We start from the raw sequence: 24,378 nt of genomic DNA, 5'->3' as shown, positions 1-24,378 counted from the left end.
CAAATGTGCTACAATGTATAAAATATTCAAAACAAAAAAATCTTAATTATTTGATCTAATTTAATTTGATCTTTAATTTAATACATTTCCTAGCACATAGTTCAAATATGAGTCAGATTTTACACCATGTGCCATTGTAGCTGACTTGGTTGAGCAGGTGATCCATATGCCAAAAGTCTACAGGTGCCTGGGTTTGATTCTATCTCCCTTGTGCTCACCCTACTTTCCAGTCTAAAAAAGGTTAAAACTACATAAATGATTTAAACTCAACTGGCTAAGTCGGAGGATTAGCTTTGAGGCACTAAAGGATTAAGGGAGTTTATTTACAAAGCCAAAGATTTTGTGGCAGTGGGATTTGTGAAGGCCGCATCTTAAACAATCAGTAGCAGTTAGTGATAGAACTGAACTTTCAGGTGAGTTTCCAACTGGAGAAGGGCCCAGGGACAAGGCTGGCATACAGCTGGTTAGCACGTGAGGGGATTTAGGACACAAGAAGTGCACGTAATAGTAAGGATTTAGAAAAGCAGCTACTTGACTGCTGTAATCAGAGGATGATGAAGTGTTAATATCAAAATATTACTAACAGTGAAAAAGAAGTGCACAATAAAAGAAAATAATATTAATGGACTTGGGTTGCAAGATGGCACCTGTGTTTGGCTGTGCCGCTGCCTCTGTCTATGTGTTTGTTTATTTTACATATTGTGCAAGTATTTTTGGTACAGTTTTGCCCGGTGTCATCTCCCTTTGAATATATGATGCATCCGATAAAATCTGCTATGGATAATTTTCAGAGTCAACAAAACGAGGTTGTTTTTCCAGCGCTGCTTGAGCACTTCGCCTTTGCTTAGGAGGCTTCGTCAGAGGAAGCGGGGGAAAAGACCTGGTTTCTTTGTACTACTTTGTCGGCTTTGGAGAGAAGCAGGTCTTTGGGAGCTTCACTCCTGGGCTGCTGCCAGTCAGATTCACCTGAGGCTTGGGGCTGGCCTGTTTTTCACAGTGTCATCTGAAAGTGTGGAAAGCCATGGGAAAAATCTATTAAAAAGAGGCCTGTGTTGAACTGAAAGGCTCGGGTTGATCAGGGTCAACTGGCCTCCTATACCACCGGAGTGAAGGTGTAATTTGGCAAGCCTTGGATTGCTTTGGAGCGCTTTGAGTGCTCAGAGTAGAAAACCACCATATAGGAACCAGTCCATCTGCCATTCGCAGATGTGGGCAGAGAAGCTGCCTCTGGCTAGGAGACGTGGCGGCAGCGGGAGGCCTTTTTTCTCCTGAAAGAAGGAGAAGGTGGAACCAAAGGCAGATGACTCCCGGTCTTCTGCCCATAGCCTGCTTAATGTAGGGTGGCACAGTCCCCGTCTTGAAACAAGTATTTATAATCCTGATGGCCGAATTACATGAAAGACTTGTTTTAAACAGGTGAGAGGGAATGATGTCAAACAGATGGCACCTCCAACAACTTGCCTCACGTTATTGGATCTGAGCATCCTTAGAAAGTAAAGTCTGCTCATCCTCATCTTGTACAGCATCTCGTACACTGTTGGTTCCTCCAGTCAGGTGAAGTACCTGTAGCCGTCCCCGTTTTCCAACTCTTCACCCACCATGTTGATGGGCCTAGTCGCAGTGTTTTTTTCCTCCGAAAGTCAGCCAACATGTCATTTCATTTTCAATTCAGAAGGAGGTGATTTCTTCTTTCTTCTTAATACATCCAAGCACTGCAGTGTCATAAGAGAACTTCTGCAGGTGGCATGTTTCAGTCTTGTAATGGAAATTTGAGGTGGACAGGAATGGAGACAGGACTGTCCCCTGTGGTGCCCTAGTATTACTAACCACCACATCAAACAGTGGTACAAATTGTGTTACAAATTAAGGGCTCTCTGACAGATAGTCAGCAATCCAGGAGACAATAGAAGTGGTGAGGCCCATCCTGAGCAGCTGATTATTTAGCAGAAGTGGGTGGATGGTATTAAAGGCACTGGAAAAAAAAAACATGATTCTAAAAATGCCACCAGTACCATCCTGTTAAGAGTGAGCATACTGAAACAGGTAGATAATCACCTCCACAAGAGGGTGGTAAGCAAACTGAAAGGGGTCAAGGGCATGTTTCACCTGCAAGATATGATGGGCAAGAACCACTCTCTAGCACCTTCATGACATGTGACATCAAGGCAACTGGTCTGAAGTCATTAAGGCCAGAAGGGATGGCTTTCTTCGGTACCAGTACTAAACATAACGTCTTCCATAGTATAATGTCTTCACCTTTTACAGCAACAAACTTAGGTTGAAGAGATACTGCAGGGGGCAGATGGTTGGGCATCACAGGACTTCAGGACCCTGGAACTGATGCAGCCAAGGGTCTGGAGCTTTAATTTAAACCCCTTTTCCATTAGTACCTACTCAGATCGACTCACCACAGTTTTCAGGGTTTTCCATTAGGTGATACTGTAATAATACCTGGTACCAGGTACTAAAATAGTATGTGCTCAGAAGGGGTTTTAAAGCAATTTGAGCACGTACTAAAATGCATGGCACCAATTGGCCACGAGTCACGAGAGCGTCTTATTCGCCAAAATCAAAACTGCTATTTTTTAAACCCGGCATCAAGGGAGATGGCATAAAGGGGGCAAATACTCTTTCACAGCACTGCATGCTTGCCCGTATGGCGCTTTTGTCCATGGCCATCTGGGACCCTTGTGCTCCTGAATACATCTGTTATACAAATGTCAGAAGATGTGATGTCACTTTGTCATCCAGTTAATGAGGGCGAGAAACAGTGAGCGTAAACCGGCCCTAACCTTCTCTCTTTCTCCCAGTATGGACAGAGATGGGACTATGACTATTGACTGGAATGAATGGCGCGATCACTTCCTGTTCAACCCTTTGCACAACATGGAGGAAATTGTCCACCACTGGAAGCACTCCCATGTAGGAGTGTTTTTTTTGTTTTGTTTTTCACTTTTAATAAATGTTATAAATGATTAATAAATGTTAACATCCTGACAGTATTTATATTTTCATGCTAATGGGTTATTAGGATGAAAATATTTGGTAGTATTTGGCAAAACATAATCAAGTTGAACTGTGAACTACACTACACATTCATACCTCATACAGATGTAGATTATGTAACAGTTAGCATGTGTTGGCAAGATGCAGTGGCGAAGAACGAGCAAACACAAACACAGTTTCTACCTTTCTAATGTTGTTTTAGATGTTTGACATCGGGGAACACCTGACAGTGCCTGATGAGTTTTCAGAGCGGGAGCGGCAATCAGGTTTGGTATGGAGGCAGCTGGTTGCTGGAGCCATGGCAGGGGCAGTGTCCCGGACAGGAACGGCTCCACTGGACCGTCTCAAGGTCTTCCTGCAAGTGGGTATTCACACTGTCCTGCCACTGATACACACATTTAGTTTACTATATACTGACCTGAAAAGAGCCAAAGACAGTCGACTTCATGCTCTGTGTAATTTCCAGTGATTGTTGTTATTGCTACACCCAGTCCTTAACGGACACATATTGTGAAACTCCACCTCTGTGAAGAGGTTTTTTTTCCAAAGTATGAGTTTTGAACATTTGAAGCCTTCTTACAGCCCCTTCAGCAACAAGATTACCTTCTAGCAATTACTTCCCCGTCTTTGTATGTGCATTCTGAGTAGATGCCTCCATGTGGTTGTTCACACAAAACTAAAACAAAGACAGATGCCAACAGGTAAGAAGGAAGAAAAACATTAATAAACATTGAGAAAAAAAACACTAGATGATCCACTAGAAGTTCAAAAGACCAAAATACGATACAGCGAAGGTGCAAAGGAGTGTTCTTTGGAGAGGCTGACCCATATGAACACCAAGATTGGTCACTTTTGTCATTGGCTGTGTGCGGCAGGCAGGAATGGACGACCCAAATACAGTCTCTCTGAGGCAAAAAGTGAACTCCAAAACAGCTTTATTGCTGGACACAAGGAAAACTAACTAAACTGAGGAGTACAAAATAACCTAGACAGACAGAACACACAGTGAGGTATGAGGGAGAACGCAACGGAGGATAGACGAAACAAAGGGCTTAAATACACGGGGAACACAGCTGGGGCTAACAACACACAATGAGACAGAGGACGCAAAGCTGAGCTTGAGACGTGAGACGAGGAACCTTCAAAGTAAGTGAAGCAAAACAGAACATGGCCCACATGGAAGTAATGGGAACACAAACTGACATACACACACACAGACGAGACCGGAAAATAACAGACGTGAAAACATAAGTGAGACAACGAGACACAAGAACACAGGGAAGGCACCATAACAAAACTAAGAACTACACATCAGGAATACTAAATATAACTAGGGGAGCTAGAAATACAAAACTAAATAATAGAAACACTAAATCAAAGAACGTGCACACAGACCAAGGTTAACACAATAAAACAGGAAGTGGAACAGGTAGTAGATAAACAGTGAATGTGAACTGAAACTGCTGGGTCAACGACCCAGAAACCCTGACAGTACCCCCCCCCCTTCAAAGGCCGGCACCCGATGGCCGAAAGAAAGAAAAACCAAGACAGGGTGGGCGGAGGGGGTCCAGGACAGAGGGACGGAGTCCAAAACAAAGACAGTTCAGGTGGGCGGCCACGTGGCCAGTGGCCGAGCCGAAACAGTTCTGGTGGGCGGCCACGTGGCCGGTGGCCGAGCCGAGACAGTTCTGGTGGGCGGCCACGTGGCCGGTGGCCGAGCCGAGACAGTTCTGGTGGGCGGCCACGTGGCCGGTGGCCGAGACGAGACAGTTCTGGTGGGCGGCCGCGAGGAAGACGGCGGCGGCCACTGAGAAGGTCCGGTGGGCGGCCGCAAGGAAGACGGCGGCGACCACTGAGCAGGTCCGGTGGGCGGCCGCGAGGAAGACGGCGGCGGCCACTGAGCAGGTCCGCCAGCGGGCGCGGAAGCCTCTGGCTGGAGACAGGCAGGGCCAGCGGGCGCGGAAACCCCTGGCTGAGGAGCGGTCGGGCCAGCGGGCGCGGAAACCCCTGGCTGAGGAGCGGCCGGGCCAGCGGGCGCGGAAACCCCTGGCTGAGGAGCGGCCGGGCCAGCGGGCGCGGAAACCCCTGGCTGAGGAGCGGGAGAGCTCACAGCTGGCTCTGGATGCTGTGGCTGCAGGTCCGGGAACTGAGCAGGATGGTGGATGAGTGACTGGGCCAGAGACTGATTAGGAGATTGGACAACGGGCGACTGAACTACAGGATGCTGGATGACAGACTGAACTGACTGGACTACAGAAGACTGGATGACAGACTGGACAGGCTGGAGGACGGGCGACTGGGGGACAGGAGAAGACTGGAGAGGACGAGACTGGAGGACAGGAGACTGAGCTATAGGGGCCTGAGGAACAGGACACTGGGCTACAGGGAACTGGAGGACAGGAGGAGACTGGGCTACAGGGGACTGGACAGGAGGGGACTGGACTGACTGGACAGGAGGCGACTGGACTGACTGGACAGGAAGCGGCTGGACTGACTGGACAGGAAGCGGCTGGACTGACTGGACAGGAGGCGGCTGGACTGACTGGACAGGAGGCGGCTGGACTGACTGGACAGGAGGCGGCTGGACTGACTGGACAGGAGGCGGCTGGACTGACTGGACAGGAGGCGGCTGGACCACAGACTGGACGAGAGGCGGCTGGACTGGAGCAGACTGGACGAGAGGCGGCTGGACTGGAGCAGACTGGACTGACTGGACTGGAGCAGACTGGACTGACTGGACAGGAGCAGACTGGAGAGCAGGTGACTGAGCTACAGGAGACTGGGCTGGAGGAGACTGGACTGGAGGCTGAACAGCAAGCGAATTAACTGACTGGAGTGGAGGCTGAACAGCGGACAAATTAACTGACTGGAGTGGAAGCTGAACAGCCGGTGAGTGAACTGACTGGACTGGGGATGCTAAGGGATGAACAGAGGTTGGCGAGGCTAAGGAGTGAGCTGAGGTTGGTGTGGCTGATGGCTGAGCTACCGACTGAGCTAGTGAAGGAGATAGAGCTACAGCCTGGGCTAGTAAAGCTGGTGCCTGAGCAGGGGACACCTCAGCTAGCCTAACCAGGGATAGTGCGAGGGCGTGAAAGGCTGGATCAGGAGGTGGATGAAGAGGTGAACTGACAGGTGGAGAGGCTAGCTCTTCCGCGCCTCTAGGGAGGTCAGGCTGGGTTCTGGCTGCCCTCAGCCTGGGCGCTGGGACAGGCACGGGAGGTGGCTGGACACCAGTCACCCCCACCTGAGAAACAGGAGTGGGTGTGGGGGTAGACTGGGTCACAGCTGCCCTCGTCCTGGGAGCTGGAACAGGAGTGGTTGCTGGCTGGGCCCTAGCCATCTGAGGTGGTGTTCTAGGGACAGGCTGAGCCTTAGCTGTCTTCACCTGAGAAGGTGAAACGGTGGAAGAGCAAGGCTGAATCTGGGCCGCCATGCTGGCAGGAAATGGCTGAGTGATGGGTGTGGAAATAGTGACTGGGTGTGTGATACTGGCGGGTTTATCAGGAATTGTTCTGGTCTTTCTGCCACCACTATTTACAGTCTTTGGGGGAGCAGGGCAGAACAAATCTTCCCAGTCCACAGAATCCTCCAGGAGGGAAACATCCCATGAATCAGAGATGGGTTTATTAGTGGTTTTAAGTGGAGAATCAAATGAGGGTGGAAAACAGTCACTGGAACTCACCACCGGGAATTGCTGGAAATAGTCCATTTTATGGCGGCGTGTGCGCCGCTTTCTCCGGGAAGAGGAAGCGGGCGGGGTACACATCCGAGCCTCTGGCGCGGGAGCCTCTGTTGAGCCGAGGTGGGAGGCGGAGCCGCTGTGCCGTGGCGAGGTTGAAGGTCCGGTGAATGAGGCAGATGGCGTGTGAGCGAGGAGCGGACCCGCGAGAGAGGGAGCCGCCGAAGCGCGGCGCGAAACGCCCACTCTCCGCGGCAGATGCTCCGGTGCAGGTGGGGCAGCAGGTGGGAGAACGTGGTGTCTCCGAGGCCCGCCCAGAGCCAGGCGAGTTCCCTCAAAGATGTGCTCTCGCTCCGCGAAGAGCCGCTGTTTCTCCTTAAGCTTCTCCGCCCAAATGGAGAGCGCTGCCTCCTGCCGCTCGAAAAGGTCCGAGTCCGCTGGGTCAAAAGCAGGTCGTGTCATTCTGTCAGGGGTTGTGTGTGGAGGCGTGGAAGAGATGACCCAAACGCAGGACTCACGGTGCAGAAATGATGAGGCTTTATTGGAGCGGGTGAATGAACAAAGCAGGAATGGTAGGACTGACTAGCTGACTGAAAGACTGAGAGGCTGGCTGAATAACTGAGCACTAACGGGAACGACAACATAACATCAATGACACGACAAAGACCAGGAGAGAGCTGAGGACTTAAGTATACTGGCTGAATAATGACTGATAGGTGACAGGTGAGTGAACAGCTGAACATAATGAACTAATGATAAATGGGAAGAGGACTGAACATAATGCACACAGACCAAGGTTAACACAATAAAACAGGAAGTGGAACAGGTAGTAGATAAACAGTGAACGTGAACTGAAACTGCTGGGTCAACGACCCAGAAACCCTGACACATTTATTTGAAAGAGTGAGTGTAAACACAAAAAAATATTTTATTTTATGTGCTGCAATGTGCAGAAAATAGGTTTAAATGTTAAACAAATTTCTTCCAGTCAGAGAATGTTGCATATAATTAAATTTTTGCTTGATGCATAAAGTTAAAAGATTAAAACTAATAAAACAAGTTTTAAAAAGAGACTTTTTCCATTTGATTACATTTTGTATGATGGATTATGCAGAAAAAATAGAATTGGGCTGAAAGATCTATTGCTTTATTACCTATTCAGGTTGTAAATCATGTTTTTAAAAAGTAACTAAGTAACTAATTACTTTTGGAAATAAGTAATCAGTAAAGTAACGGGATTACTTTTGGGGGAAGTAATCAGTAATTAGTTACTAATTACTTTTTTCAAGTAACTTGACCAACACTGCTTATCACTGACACTACTTTTGGAAAGAAAGGTTTTCAGTGGAGTTCTAAAATCTTAATTTAACCTTTCTCCGCCCACCTCTCAAAACTCCGATCTGACAATGATGGAAGGAACTCAACATTTCCATTTACGGGAACAGCTCGAGACATGGTTGAGTCTGACCCTTGGTTGTTTATTCTGCCAGATAAATTTAGATGTAATGCTTTCTAATAATTTGAATGCAGACTGTGGGATCAAAATGGGTAGGTTCTGAAATAGGAATAATAGGCGTGGAAGAATATTCATCCTTATACATTCAATCCTCCCCATAAGAGTGAGTGGGAGTAGGTTCCATCTGTCCAAGTCCCTCCTTGAATAACCGATCATAATTGAGCGCAAGTAACTGATTGGTTTTAGGAGTAATAATTACCCCCAAGTATCTGAAACCCTGTTTAGAGTGTCTAAAAGATACAAGATGATCTAGCTGTGTGGGCCAGTTTCCAACAATCATTAACGCCTCAGATTTGTTTGTATTTATTTTATAACCTGACACTGTACCATAATCTTTAAGGTTGCTCAGAAGGGCTGGGACAGAGGTGACCGGATTCTCTAAAAATAGCAAAATATCATCTGCGAAAAGTGACAGCTTATATTGTGTATTGGTTTCATCTCTAATTCCTTGTATGAGAGGGTTGGATCTGATCAGTTCAGCTAACGGTTCAATACTGAGAGCAAATAAGGACGGCGATAACATTTCACCCTGCCTAGTGCCATGGCCTAGAGAGAAGAAGTCAGTGGCCATTAACCCTTACCCGAGACTTGGGATTTTTATATAATGTTTGGACCCATGAAATAAAAGTGTCATTGATGCCCATGTGCCTGAGAGTCTGTGGCAGGAAGTCCCAATCTACCCGGTCAAAGGCCTTTTCCGCATCCAGTATAAATGTATTTCAAGTTCAAATTCATGTGTGTGAGACTCCATCAGCCACTTCAGTCACTGAAGTCTTTTTCAATTACATGTTTCAGTTTATATTATTAAATCTCATAGCACTGCATACACACTTATAAAAGGTGAAGTTTTACTTGATATTTAATATTGCATTGTAATAATGTACTCACTGTTATGGTTCTGGACATTTTTGGGGGGCACTTCTAAGTTCTGTTGACTACTGGTTATCTGAATTTTTTCCTTAGTTTGCCCTTGTGTTTTGCAGCTTTGTGCATTTATTCCACTTACTTCTATGCTCCTGATGTTCCCTTAAGAAGTTCTTCCTGTTTCATTTTTTAATATCTTATCTAATCTAATGTATATTGTATTTGGATTTGTTATCTAGTTTTCCTAATTAGTTGCAGTTCCCTGGTGTTCCCATCTCCCTAATTACCTTGTGTGTGTTTATAGCCCTCATCTTCTATAGTTTATTATATATTTATCATCCTGTTTATTGTTGTGTACGTTTCCTGTGTTCACCTTAGTTTCCTAGCTCCCAGTATTTTCCCAGCATTGTTTTATGGATTCTGGTTCTGGTTCAATAAAAGATTTAACCATATCACACCACATTGCTGCTCAACTCTGCCTGTGTGCTTTGCAGAGTGTCATAGCCTGCTGCACATCCCATTCGTCCTGCTATAGATAGGCTTAAGCTGCTGTTGGACAGCTGCTTGTGTTAAGAAACTGAAGACACTTTTAGTCAAAGCCACCAGACTCCACTGGAAAAAATGACAATTTTACCTGCGATGCAAATAACCTGTTGTTGCCTCGATCATTTTTTGGGTGACTGATGTTTTAACACAGTAATTCTAAAATCGGCTTTGTTAAACAGTCACACAGTAACCTTGTGTCCTCCAAGATAAAGTTAGAGTTTGGTTTCGTTTTTGTTCCTGTAAGTTGAATCTGGTGGGTTTAAGAGAAATACCTCTCCGTCAGTCACAGGGCTCTTCCTGAAAGACAGAGATGCAGACATTCTAATTTGATTTAGAAAAAGAGGTCCAAACTAGGGGTTAACATTAATAGTACAAAAAATGATCTGTGTGGTATTTTGGGCTGAAACTTTAAATATACATTAACTTATGACTATCATTTATTTGTCTGGAAGTGGTATTTATTGAGACATTCAGGTAAACAGTAGTCAGGATTGTATTGCTCTTGTATGCACATATCTTATGCTTGTACTGTGTGGCAGCTGAGCATCAGCCAAAGCAGTGATGACACAACATGAGACTGTCCTGCACTATTGTTATACTGTTATATGTTGTACATACTTCACACTACAAAGTCTGTCATTATGACAATAGCTCATCGGAACAGGATTTATTTAGTTACTTATAAATGCTGCTGCCTGCAAGCTGCATGCATCATATTTTAATAGAACGATCTGGATATAATTTTGAGGCTATGGGCTAAATAATCCACCCCTAGTTATACATATGTCACATATCTTTTATAACAGCTGAGAGAAGGGCACATATAGTGTATGCTTGAGTATCATAATGACAACAAAGTTGACTTGGATGTGATGAAGTTACTAGTTCCAGTCCAGTTTTTACATGTTAGCTTAGCTAAGGTACTAAGATTATTATATAATGTAGCAAGCTGTAGCATTTTTAAATCAACAATGATTTTGTTTGAACGCAATATGGTATTATGTTTTAAGCTAACATTCATTTCTTTCTCAACAGGTGATCCAGGTGATCGATATATGTATTTTTTGTCTGCTTATTTTGTTGGTTTTTGTTTTTTGCCCTTTATCCCCGTCCCTCTTCCCCGCTGTTTCTTTTTTGTTTTGTTTTGTTTTGTTTTTTCCCCCCTCTTTCTTTCTCCCTTTTCTTTTCCCCTGTCCCGTATCTAGCAAGTAAAAAAAATAAAATAAAATAAAATAAAATGAAATAAACAATAAAAGGTAAATCAAATGGACCATTACGGCAAGGCTGGGATGGTCCATTTGGTAAACTAAATCCGTTGGGCATCTTTCTTCGCCTTTAGACAATAATTCTGATGGCAAAAGAACCAAACGGGACAGGTTTAAAAAAAAAAAAAAAAGCTAACATTCATAGCCATAGACATAAATATGTATGTGCCACATTTGGAGCTAAACTGTACATCAGTGTTACCACCATACCTGATGTGACAAATATAGACATAGAGATGCCTGTGTACGGTGGCCCTGAGAGGCCAAACGGACTGCAACTTCAGAACACTTGCAAAAAGAAAAATGCTGCAAAAAGAAAAACGCTGCAAAAAGAAAAACGCTGCACTGCAACTTCAAGAAAAACGCTGCACTGCAACTTCAGAAAACACCTGCAAAAAGAAAAACACCTGCAAAAAGAAAAACGCTGCAAAAAGAAAAACACCTGCAAAAAGAAAAACGCTGCAAAAAGAAAAATGCTGCAAAAAGAAAAACGCTGCAAAAAGAAAAACGCTGTAAAAGCACACAAAACACAACGGAAATGTTTCTGGGGAGACAATAACCCGACGGACCAGTTGCACAAACCAAAACATGTATGTATGGCTGTATCCCAATTCAGGGTCTGCAGCCTTAAAGTACGCAGCCTTAATGGTCCTCAAGGGCCGCGTACTCAAAGACCGCTAAGGCCGGAAGTGCGAGGCTTGTAGGCTTGTGAAATGGGACGGTCTAGCCGCCGTCGCGCTGCCCAGGTTGCCTAGCAACCATGATACTAACAGCTGGAAACGTTTCATACAGCTTTGTTTGACAGAAATGAAGGAGAACATATTTTGTTCATTTGTTTCTACACGAGCTCTGTGTGATTAATTGAGTATCTGAGGCTGAGACCACAGGACTGTAAAACATGATTGTTGGGCTTCATTTCTGTACTGAACAGTCATTTTAAGATTAGCTAGTAAATAACAATTAGTTAATGTTGTTCATGAAACTAAAGTCATCTCACTTTGGTAATGTAAATATAATATGGCCAATATTAAAGTTAGTATTATATTAATCATTATTAGTAATTACAGCAGTGAGTTTGAACTCCGTGTCAAATACCGAGCTTCAGTAAAGATTCAAGTTGCATTTATTTATATTTCCTATCACCTTAAATCTTCACTCAAAGACAAGTATCTTTGACAGTGTATATATAGATGTATTATATATAAGAGACTAATATTGTTCTTTTAATATGTTGACATTACTAAATTTGGCTCAATGCTTACATATATGTGTAAAAAGAAAATGTACGAGCTGTGATAACTGTTTCTGATAGAATGAAGAGTAGACTGATATATTAAATATTCCTTTATTGGGTGAGAAAATCAGACCATGTCATAACTGCTTTAAGTCATACAGAATAGATATCAGAGCCTTAAACAGGCTGACTTCTGCTAAATGGGTCAAACTGGGCAGAAAGTAAACAAACACATAACATCCTTATAGAATATGATGTAACACTATAGATCAACTTACCTCAGAATATATAAAGCATATAAACAATTACAGCAATGTGATGCAACAAACACAGCAGTGCTACTAATCCAAAATACTCAAAGCTTCATAGAACTGAAACAAACATTTATTTTTAGCTCCATTCTGCTGCTGATACATACTTTAGGTTTCTGAATATTAAACTTGTTGCTGCCTTTCATAGTGTGTAACTTGAAGGCCCTGAGTACTTTCTCCCACACTGAAAACACTGGAATGATAACATTATTTGAACATTACCTAATAAGACTGATTCAGGACAGACAATTAGTGATTTTAAACTTTCCTAGCAGTCCTTCACAAACAGGGAACAGTCTGTCTATTCTCTCCATCTGTCAGCTGCTGCTGGCTCTTCCTCCTCCTCTTCCTCACACACTGCTGAGTTTGTCCTGGTGGATCATCAGGGGTGCAAAGCCTCACAGATGATGTGCAGCAGTGGGTCCCTCAGTCTGTCCTCACTCTGGACACTTGCAGTCGTCACACATGGAAATCAAATGTGTGATAAGCTGCAGGATTCAAACACAAGTGTAACTTATAAACACATGTTCATACTTTTATTCCACAATCAGAGAGAAAGAAACAGAGAGAGAGTGCAGGACAGACAGACAGGTGACAGTCTCAGGTGTACACACTGCTACAAAACAGCACAAGAGAAGGAGGATTTAGTGTTTGTGTTATTACGAGTGCTAAACAAGAAGAGTTCCCAGATGGTACAGTGGACACATGTGTGACTCCTGTGATTAAAGCATCTTTCTTTCAGCTTAACGAGTGAACCGTCAGCTCGTTCAAACACACGTTAAAGTCCGTTTGGCTCGACACCACCGAACAGAGGCAGCAATATAACATAGCTAACATTAACAGTGCAGTGAATCCTGCTTGTGCCGTGATATTCAGGACTGCAAACCGAGCAGCATCACTGACTTTCAGCTTGTTGTGTTTGTGGATATATGACTGACTTTATTATCCATAAAATCATCACATTCTCTGTAAGATTAAAGTCAGCTATTGTATTATTATATTTTAAAGGCTTTAAAACCAAGTAAACGCTGAAAGTACAAACATCGCTAATGGCAAATAACTTTGCCGACATGTGGCCAACAGTATGTTTTAATGTTCCTCATTATTAAACATTTGCACATACATAAGTGACATAATATTCAGTACTTACTTTTGAAAGTTTACTCTTTGGCTGCCCCGCTTCCACCGTTTTTTCGGCAAAATGATCTCTCCTCCACTTCTTTGAAGTGTCTCCCAGTCCCAGTGCACTTGTTAGCATGTTTTGGTTTGTGCAACTGGTCCATTGGGTTATTGTCTCCCCAGAAACATTTCCGTTGTGTTTTGTGTGCTTTTGCAGCGTTTTTCTTTTTGCAGGTGTTTTCTTTTTGCAGGTGTTTTCTTTTTGCAGCGTTTTTCTTTTGGCAGCGTTTTTCTTTTTGCAGGTGTTTTTCTTTTTGCAGGTGTTTTTCTTTTTGCAGCGTTTTTCTTTTTGCAGGTGTTTTTCTTTTTGCAGTGTTTTTCTTTTTGCAGCGTTTTTCTTTTTGCAGCATTTTTCTTTTTGCAGGTGTTTTCTGAAGTTGCAGTGCAGCGTTTTTCTTTTTGCAGCGTTTTTCTTTTTGTAGCATTTTTCTTTTTGCAAGTGTTTTCTGAAGTTGCAGTCCGTTTGGCCTCTCAGGGCCACCGTACCTGTGCCACTGTAGTGATGCCTCACTGTTGTGCTTCGTGGAGTTGTTCGAACTGTTTTACTGTCAAGACCAGATCACATGGGATTACCTTTCACAGGGACGACTGAGCAGTCGTTTTTTTTGTGTATGTGGTCATTTTAACATTTTCAAAACAACATTTGCTGAAGTGCATAATGCTATGAAGTCCTTTGCATGGTATTATGAATTCCCACGTTGAAGCAAGCCTCTGAACAATGGCAAAGTCAGTCTTTGACTAAATTTCCCTGATCAAGTTACTCTGATTGTTGTTAGTTGCTTAGTTAACTTCCTTGCTTAGTTCTGATACTACATAAGTTTCCCAAAGATAAAGGGCTGCAAAAGCAGTGGGAAGTAGCTCTAAAGGGTAAGAGTTTTCCGGTAGCCCATCATCCATGCTGCCAATGAACTTTTCATAATTTCAGTCAGTATGAGATATGGAGCTATTTCTTTAGTCTTCTCATCTTCAAAGGGGAGGAGTTTTTAGTCAATGTCACACTATGCTGAAAATGGACAAATATTAAATTCTTATGCCCTGCCTTTGTCACCTGACAATCTGAGAGTCAGATTCAGATTTATAGATGGCGTGGAGAGTCTTGAAAGCAAGAAGAGAAATGTGAAGGGCAAAGAACACTTTGTTTGGTCTTTTAGTGACTTTATTCCTCTGGTTGTCCACCACTACAGTGTCTGGTTGGTTAGCCATCACCATTTTGTCCGTCTGTATCTGGAAGTCCCACAGGATCTTAGCTCGGTCATTCTCCACCACCCTTGGGGGCGTTCCATGTCTGCCCTGCCTGCTAGCATCTTGCACCCTGCTGTTATGTGCTGGATTGTCTCAGGGGCATCTTTACACAGCCTGCACCTGGGGTCTTGCCTGGTGTTATAGACCCCAGCCTCTATAGATCTTGTGCTCAGAGTTTGTTCCTGTGCGGCCATGATTAGTGCCTCTGTGCTGTCTTTCAGTCCAGCTTTATCCAGCCACTGGTAGGATTTCTGGATGTCAGCGACCTCTGCTATCTGCCGGTGGTACATACCGTGCTGGGGCCTGTCCTTCCATGATGGTTCTTCCTCTTTCTCCTCTTTCTTGGGTTTCTGTTGCCTGAGGTATTCACTGAGGACCCGGTTGATTGGGGCCATCTTCCTGATGTATTCGTGGATGTTCGTTGTCTCATCCTGGACTATGGTGCTGATGCTCACACCAGTCCCCGGCCTCCTTCCACTTAGCATACAGCCTCAGGGTGCTGGACTTAGGGTGAAACCCTCCATGCATGCTCAGGAGCTTCCTTGTCTTGATGTCAGTGGTTTCTATCACTTCCTTTGGCCAGCTTATTATCTCAGCAGGTTAAGGATCACAGGCTTTTTTTGTTTTACCTTTTTAACCATCAAATTTTATAATATGCAATAAAACAAGAATCTACAACTTTCTTTTTTTGCTCAAATGTTGCTGTTAGAAGTTAAATTCATATAATTCATAAATTTATATAAATCACTAAAAATATTTTTATATTTATAATTATCAGAGAAAGTTCATTTTGGTGCTTATCAGTTTTCCTATACATATCAGTGAATGTGTAATTGAGATGCATTAAATTTGCAAGAAAAGCACTATGAATTTCAGCCAGTTTATTAATATTAGTTTAAAGTGATTAATGTGCTGACATATCACCAACCTGCTCAGTGCAGCACCAGTGTATCTATGTCTACATTAATAACATTTGAAGTTATTTCTAAGCGATTTGAAGAGTCTGTTGTAGTGAGCAGAGTTTCCTCTGAGTCAGATACACAATAAAACAAAACAGAACAGCAAAACAAAGCAACACTGGGGTGTAGAACCTTAAAGATAAGACAAAGATGACAAGAAAACCAGAGAGAGAGAGAAAAGAAGAGAAACAAAGTGAAAAGGAGACAAAAATCAACAAAGCAGCATATTCTTAAAGAGAAGTAATGCACTGGCTAGCTCAGCAACACCAAAAGGCCTGAAAGACCCCAACAAACATGTAGAAGAACACCGAAAGAGAGGTTATACTTTCATAACATCTGGCTCTGCCGAGAACACACTCGAGGCATATCATTGTCAGAGTTTGCAATCAAGAGCCTCGTTCATGAATGTAAATACAAAAGGTCCAAACAAGGACTCAAGAACAGGTAGAGCAGAGTAGACTGTTCCAGAAAAGCATCGAAAAGAGCCTTCTCAATTGTGAAAAAGAAAACAATATTTGGACATAAGAAAGATTTCCTTGTGCCAGAATGATGGAAAGAGGAAAAGTATCAAAAAGGCTGTGAACAGCTCTACCATATAATCTATTAAATATGGCAAAAATATACTGTTTATTGATAGCAAGAAATGCTCTTGATTATTAATGGCTGTTAAGTGAATAGCACACTAACATCCATAGGCTGCACTGATATTCACTAACAGAAATGAAGCAAACCACATGGTGGGTAGTTTGAGTGGGTGGTTGGGCTGTTCACAGCAAAAAAGACACAGAGCCAAGTATGTGGTGAGAGCTGGAAATATTTTAGTCACTTAGGTAACAGTGGGTATTTATCCAGGTTTAAATCTGTCCTCGTTGCCCTCATGTCTTCATGTAAGCATTATTTCACTGTGAGTCCAGTCACAGTGACTACAATCTGCAGATTTGTAGCAGATGCATGAGCTGCTTGATTATGGCAATCACTGTAACCACAATGTGGCAGGGGTGTGGCCCAGGAGGCATCCTTGTCAGATGCCCGAACCACCTCAGCTGGCTCCTTTCGATGTGGAGGAGCAGCGGCTCTACTCTGAGCCCCTCCCGGATGGCTGAGCTTCTCACCCTATCTCTAAGGGAGAGGCCAGCCACCCTTCGGAGAAAGCTCATTTCCGCCGCTTGTATCCTCGATCTCGTTCTTTTGGCCACTACCCACAGCTCGTGGCCATAGGTGAGGGTAGGGACGTAGATCGACCGGTAAATTGAGAGCTTCGCTTTTACACTCAGCTCCCTCTTCACCATGACTTCACCAATCCGTCTGTCGATCTCCGGCTCCCTTCTCCCATCACTCGCGAACAAGACCCCGAGATACTTGAACTCTTCCACTTTGGGCAGGAACTCATCCCCGACCCGGAGTGGGCACTCCACCCTTTTCCGACTGAGAACCATGGCCTCAGATTTGGAGGTGCTGATCCTCATTCCCGCTGCTTCACACTCGGCTGCGAACCGTTCCAGTGCGAGCTGGAGGCCATCACCCGATGAAGCCAACAGAACCACATCATCCGCAAAGAGCAGAGATGAGATTCTGAGGCCACCGAAGTGAAAGCCCTCCGCCACTTGGCTACGCCTATGTTGAGCTCGAAGAGTTTTCTTCTTCTTCGGCCATGTTCTCTCAATAATACACACCCTTTGTTTGTTGCTTACTTTTCCCGTTTCTTTTATTGACAGCAACACCGGAGGGAAAACCATACATTCATTTTAGCAGTTCGCGCTTCACAACAACATACGGAACAGGAAGTGAAGTCACCTATAATCACCAAAATAAAATCATTTCCAAAATAAAATGACAATCAGAAAACGTCTTTTACAACATAAGATAAATTAATATATTTACTCGTGAGAACACAAATCTAACACCCCCCCCCCCCCCCCCCCCGTTCTCATGCTGTTAACCCATAGCATCTTATGCATTTCCAAAGAACCATTTTTGAAACTTTCTGAGTCTCCCTCTTGCAACTGGTTTTGTCAGTATGTCTGCAGCCATTTCTTCTGATGGACAGTGTTCAATATGGATTTTCCTTTCATTTACCGCTTCACGAATGAAGTGATATTTCACATCAATATGCTTTGACCTCTGTCTGTTCACTGGGTTTTTACTCAAAGCAATGGCCCCTTGGTTATCCCCAAACAGTTTAGTACAGGTGTACCTTTTTCTGTCCATGCCATTTAACAGTTGGCTTAAATACATGCTTTCCTGAGTAGTGGTTGCAAGACCAATGTATTCAGCTTCGCATGTTGAGAGTGCCACTGTAGGCTGTTTCTTTGTTTTCCAAGATATTACTGGTCCCTCTTTAGTAAGTGCAAAACAGTAGCCTGTTGTACTGCGTCTGTCTTTTACAGAGGATGCCCAGTCAGAGTCACTGTAAGCGATTAGATCTAGATCCTCACTGCTTTTCCTAAAGATCAGTTCAAAGTCATTTGTGCCTTTTAGGTACCTGAGGACTTGTTTTGCCGTTACTAAGTCCTCTGTCGTGGGTTGAGCTAGTGTTTGAGATAGTCTGCTAACAACCCAGCTTATATCTGGTCTTGTACACGTCATGGCATATATCAGACTGCCCACTATTTCTCTGTACTCTCTTGAGTTAACTGTCTCATTTGCATCACTTCCTCCACATGTAGTAGTATCAGTTTTTAGTTCACACGGTGTGGATCTGGGTTTGCATTCTGACATCCCAAAGCGTTCCAACATTCTTTGAATGTACCTCTTCTGATTCATCCTGATTTCACTCTGTTTTTGTATAAACTGTATCCCAAGAAAACTGGATATTTTCCCCAGGTCTTTCATGTTAAACTTTGACCTCATTGTTTCTTTGAATGTATTTAACAAGTTAGTATTGCTAGCCGCAATGATCAAGTCATCTACCCAGATGATAACCAGTAGAGTTTCATGTTCAATGTCCTTCCTGTATACACAGTGATCAGAAAGGTTTCTTTCAAAGTCATTTTGTTCAACGTAGTCGTTCAAGAGTTTGTACCAGTTTCTACCTGATTGTTTTAACCCGTAAAGGGATTTCTTTAATTTGTACACCAAATTTTCTCCTGACTCTGTTTGCTCAAAACCTTCTGGTTAGTCCATGTATATTTCTTCCTCAATGGGAGCATGCAAATATGCATTTTTAACATCCATTTGGTGGATAATAAGATCATTCTGGAATGCTATTTGCATTAGGGTTCGCACAGATGTCGTGTTTGCTGTTGGTGCAAATGTCTCTTGGTAGTCTATTCCTTGTGTCTGGTTGTAACCTTTTGCTACAAACCTGGCTTTGAATATTTGTCCTTGTTCATTTTCTTTGAGGGCGTAGACCCATTTTCCTCCAATGGTATTTCTACCAGTAGGTAAAGTAGCCAGTTCGAATGTGTCATTCTCTTTCAGAGAGTTGATTTCTTCTGCCATTGCCTGTTTCCACCTTGGTGCCTCTGGTGACATCAGCGCCTCTTTATAGGTTTGGGGAATTCCACAGGTTGCTTTGTAACAATAATCAACACTTACAGAGGTTACATTAGCTACCTCTTTGCAGTTAGATGTGTAATCCTCTAAATATTTAGGAGGTTTCCTTTCTCTGTTAGGGTAGCGTTCAGTTTGGTTTTGCTCATCACCCTCATTTCTTTCTAAGTCAGGGTTTGGTTCATTTGTGTTGGTTTCCTCTTCCCTAGGAGGTCTGTTCTCTGCTGCATTTTCATTTTGTTGTTCTGTACTTTCTTTTGAAGGCACTACATGCTCATAAGTCTGAATTTCTGTGTCATATTCATCAGTCTGTGTTTGTTGTTCAACAGTGTTCTTTTTGATAAATCTCACGAGTCTGTGTTTTGACACTTTTCCTGTGTGGGCGTTATAAACCAGGTATGCTGGGCTATTTTTACTATAACCCACAAATATTCCTTTTTCACATCTGGGATCAAGTTTCTTGTGATCATGTATGTATGCATAACAGTGTGACCCAAATATCCACAGTTTTGAGAGATCTGGTCTTTTCCCTGTTAACATCTGATATGGTGTACTTTTAGTCCTGTTACTGTAGCATCTGTTGCGGGTGTGTGCTGCATTTTGAATGGCATAAGGCCATAATTCTTTTGGCAGCCCTTTTTCTAGTAAAAGACACCTCCCCATTTCAAAGAGAGTTCTCCATTGCCTCTCAGCTGTGCCATTCTGATGGGGAGAATATGGTGCAGATGTCTCATGCTTTATGCCCTTTTCCCGTAAAAGAGACTGGAAGGAACTGCTTGTGAACTCGGTGCCATTGTCTTATCTAATGCACTTAACACTGCCGTATGGTGCACAGTCAGCTAGAAACTTTGCTGTGGCCTCTGTGGTGTCACTTTTCTGTTTTAGAAAGTAAACTGATACTGCCCCTGAAAAATCATCCGTAAATAATATAGCGTATTTATGACCACTTTGGCCACTTGGTTCAATGGGGCCGGCTAGATCAGTGTGCACCAACTGTAATGGCTCACTCGCTTTTGGGTCGCTTTGTCTGTTTCTGTTGTTAGTGAATTTCCCTTCTGTGCACACATTACAATCTAACAGCCTGTGATTTTCATGCCATCTACAACATCAGGTAGCTTTAACACATCGCTAACATTACAATGTCCTAAAATTTCGTGCCATGTTTTCACATCACAAGTGAGATTAACAGTGACACAGGACATCATGTCATTGAATGATGTTTCATTGTTTACCGTTTTCAAATAGTAGAGTCTGTTGTATTCTTCGATGGAGAAGACTGTCCCATCTTTGTTCACTAGTTCATTCTGTCCCTTCTTGAAGACCACCTGTGCTCCATAGGTTATAGCTGCCTTCACTGAGAATATGCTCTGAGGGTAGGAAGGGATGAACAGAGCATCTCTCAGTGTGATGGTGGTACAGTGTCCTTGTATGTCCCGTAGAGAGACGTTGGCATCTCCCCTCTTGAGTGCGACGTTGTTTGTCCTGGATCCATCAGCGAGCTCCATGTAGTGTTTCTCAGGATCAAAAGTCTCATCAAACTTTATGAACTTGTTCTTCTCTGTAGTGATGTGTGAAGTAGCACCACAGTCCACCATTAGTCCTTCTCTTATTATGTCAGTAGGCAGAAGTCTTTGACTAACTTTGACTAACTGACTACAAAAGTCTGCTCTTCTTTCTTGTCCTCTTGTTTTTCTACAGTTAGTTTCGCATCATCTCTGTACTTGGTTTTTCTTCTACATGTCTCATCACTGTGTGTCGAGCTTCTATGGTAGCTACACCACTTAGGTGTTCCCTTTTGACGACAATCTTTTACAAAATGTCCTCGGTTTCCGCATCCATGACAGGTGATTGATGTTAAATCAACCTTCATCACATTATCCGCTTTTACTTTGTTATCAAATTTCTCTGTTTCCTCGTAACTTCGTAGGTTGCTTTTGAATTGTGTGAATGTTAAATCTTCACTGCTTTGAGTTGTGTGAATAGCAAATGGCTTGTAAGCTTCAGGAAGCCCCTTTAAAATCATAGCGATAATAAGTCCATCACTGATGACTTCTTTTGCATTTCTTAGGGAGGTCACTGCTTTTTCAGCCCGGATAATATAATCTGTCACTGTCTCATCTGGTTTCTTCTGTAAAGACGTCAGCTCTGTGTACAGTGCGATGATTCTGGGCTTTCCTTTACTATCGTAGTGGTCACATAGTATTTTTAAAGCTTTTCTTCCGTCGTCAGTCGCATCTCTCATTACCAGTGAAAGGCTTTTATCATCGAGAAACTGAATCAGTTCAGCGTAGCATTCAGCATTCTTCTCTGCATCTGGGTTAGTGGCTGATAATATAGTGTCCTTTAGACCAATGATCCGCATGTGGCCGAGAAACTTTGCCTCCCAAAGTTCGTAACTGTTTTCGTCTCCGTTGAACACTAACCTCTGCCATCTTCCTCCTGTTGTGTCACGTCTGGGCCCATAACCTGTTGAGCTCGAAGAGTTTTCTTCTTCTTCGGCCATGTTCTCTCAATAATGCACACCCTTTGTTTGTTGCTTACTTTTCCCGTTTCTTTTATTGACAGCAACACCGGAGGGAAAACCATACATTCATTTTAGCAGTTCGCGCTTCACAACAACATACGGAACAGGACGTGAAGTCACCTATAATCACCAAAATAAAATCATTTCCAAAATAAAATGACAATCAGAAAATGTCTTTTACAACATAAGATAAATTAATATATTTACTCGTGAGAACACAAATCTAACAGCCTAGAAATCCTGTCCATAAAAATTATGAACAGAATCGGTGACAAAGGGCAGCCCTGGTGGAGCCCATCACCCACCGGGAACGAGTCCGACTTATTGCCGGCAATGCGAACCAAGCTCTTGCAACGGTTGTACAGGGATCGAATGGGCCAGACACCCCATACTCCCGCAGCACCTCCCACAGGACACCCCGAGGGACACGGTCGAATGCCTTCTCCAAGTCCACAAAACACATATAGACTGGTTGGGCAAACTCCCATGCACCCTCAAGTATCCTTGAGAGGATAAAGAGCTGGTCCAGTGTTCCACGACCAGGACGAAAACCGCATTGTTCCTCCTGTATCTGAGGCTCAACTAGCGGACGAACTCTCCTTTCCAGCACCCTGGCATAGACTGGCTGAGGAGTGTGATCCCCCTATAGTTGGAACACACCCCTTCTTAAAGATGGGGACCACCACCCCGGTCTGCCAGTCCAGGGGTACTGCCTCCCTTCTCCACGCAACATTGTAGAGGCGTGTCAACCAGGACAGCCCTACAACATCCAGAGCCTTCAGGAACTCGGGGCGGACCTCATCCACACCAGGGGCTCTGCCACCAAGGAGTTGTTTAACTGCCTCAGTGACCTCGCCCCCGGAAATTGGCGGGTCACCCCCGTCATCCCCAGACTCTGCTTCCTCCTCAGAAGACGTGTCAGTGGGATTAAGGAGGTCCTTGAAGTATTCCTTCCACCGTCCGACAATTTTCTCAGTCGAAGTCAGCAGCGCTCCGCCAGCACTATACACAGTGCAGGTAGAGCACCACTTTCCCCTCCTGAGACGCCTGACAGTTTGCCAGAATCTCTTCGAGGCAGTCCGAAAGTCTTTTTCCATGGCCTCTCCGAACTCCTCCCACACCCGGGTTTTTGCTTCAGCCACTGCCCGAGCAGCATTCCGCTTGGCCTGTCGGTACCTGTCGGCTGCCTCCGAAGTCCCACAGGCTAACCAAGCCCGATAGGACTCCTTCTTCAGCCTGGTGGCTCCCTTCACCTCTGGTGTCCACCATTTGGTTCGGGGATTACCACCACGGCAGGCACCAACCACCTTGCGGCCATAGCTCAATGCAGCAGCTTCGGCAATGGAGATGCTTAACATGGTCCATTCGTACTCAGTGTCCCCAGTCTCCCTCGGAATGCTGTTGAAGCTCTGCCGGAGGTGTGCGTTGAAGATCTCGCGGACTGGGGCCTCTGCTAGGCGTTCCCAGCACACCCTCACTACGCGTTTAGGTGCACCGGGTCTGTCCAGCGTCCTCCCCCGCCACCTGATCCAACTCACCACCAGGTGGTGATCAGTTGACAGCTCAGCCCCTCTCTTTACCCGAGTGTCCAGAACATATGGTCGCAGGTCTGGTGATACGATTACAAAATCGATCATCGACCTGCGTCCTAGAGCGTCCTGGTGCCACGTGCACCTATGGACACTCTTATGTTTGAACAAGGTGTTTGTTATGGCCAAACTGTGATTTGCACAGAAGTCCAATAACAAAACACCGCTCGGGTTCAGATCAGGGAGGCCGTTCCTCCCAATCACGCCCCTCCTGGTCTCGCTGTCGTTACCCACATGAGCATTGGAGTCTCCCAGTAGGACTACAGAGTCTCCAGGTGGAGCACCTTCCAGCACCCCACCCAGGGACTCTAAGAAGGCTGGGTACTCTGAACTGCCACTCAGCGCATAAGCGCAGATGACAGTCAGGACCCGTTCCCCGACCCTAAGGCACAGGGAACAAACCCTCTCATCCACCGGGAAGAACCCCAACGTACCGGCAGCAAGCCGAGGGGATATTAGAATACCCACCCCAGCCCGCCGCCTCTCACCATGGGCAACTCCAGACTGAGACAGAGTCCAGCCCCTCTCCAGGAGACTGGTTCCAGAGCCCAAGCCATGCGTAGAGGTGAGCCCGACTATATCTAGCCGGTACCTCTCAACCTCACGCACTAACTCAGGCTCCTTCCCTACCAGAGAGGTGACATTCCATGTCCCAATTGCCAGTCTTGGTAGCCGGGGATCAGTCCGCCAGGGCCTCCGCTCCTGGCCGCCACCCGGCACACAATGCACCCGACCCCTACAGCGCCTCCTGCGGGTGGTGGGCCTGCGGGAGGATGGGCCCATGTCTCCTTTTCGGGCTAAGCCCGGCCGGGCCCCATGGACTAAGGCCCGGCCACCAGACGCTCGCCCTTGGGCACCCTCCCCGGGCCTGGCTCCAGGGCGGGACCCCGGTAACCTTATCCCGGGCAGGGTAAACTGTTCCCTCGATGTTTTTCTCATAAGGGTCGTCTGAATCGCTCTTTGTCTGGTCCC

General features: G+C 44.7%; 1 protein-coding gene across 3 annotated transcripts in view; it reads left to right on the top strand.

The window, feature by feature from the left end:
* The window catches only part of slc25a23b (solute carrier family 25 member 23b), a 38,920-nt gene that overhangs the window by 5,735 nt on the left and 8,807 nt on the right, over positions 1-24,378 (top strand). For 2 of the 3 annotated variants that reach the window (XM_063471088.1, XM_065470498.1), the window contains exons 4-5: positions 2,811-2,922; positions 3,209-3,367. In XM_063471088.1, coding sequence (XP_063327158.1) covers positions 2,811-2,922; positions 3,209-3,367 — 271 coding nt within the window. The remainder of the gene's footprint in view (positions 1-2,810; positions 2,923-3,208; positions 3,368-24,378) is intronic. The other variant, XM_063471089.1, reaches the window with a different exon arrangement.

The sequence above is a fragment of the Pelmatolapia mariae genome, linkage group LG4 (genome assembly GCF_036321145.2).
Source record: "Pelmatolapia mariae isolate MD_Pm_ZW linkage group LG4, Pm_UMD_F_2, whole genome shotgun sequence".
In the NCBI taxonomy this organism is placed as follows: Eukaryota; Metazoa; Chordata; class Actinopteri; order Cichliformes; family Cichlidae; genus Pelmatolapia; species Pelmatolapia mariae.
The sequence above is the reverse complement of the archived record's forward strand: the minus strand, read 5'-3'. Positions and strand labels throughout refer to the sequence as shown.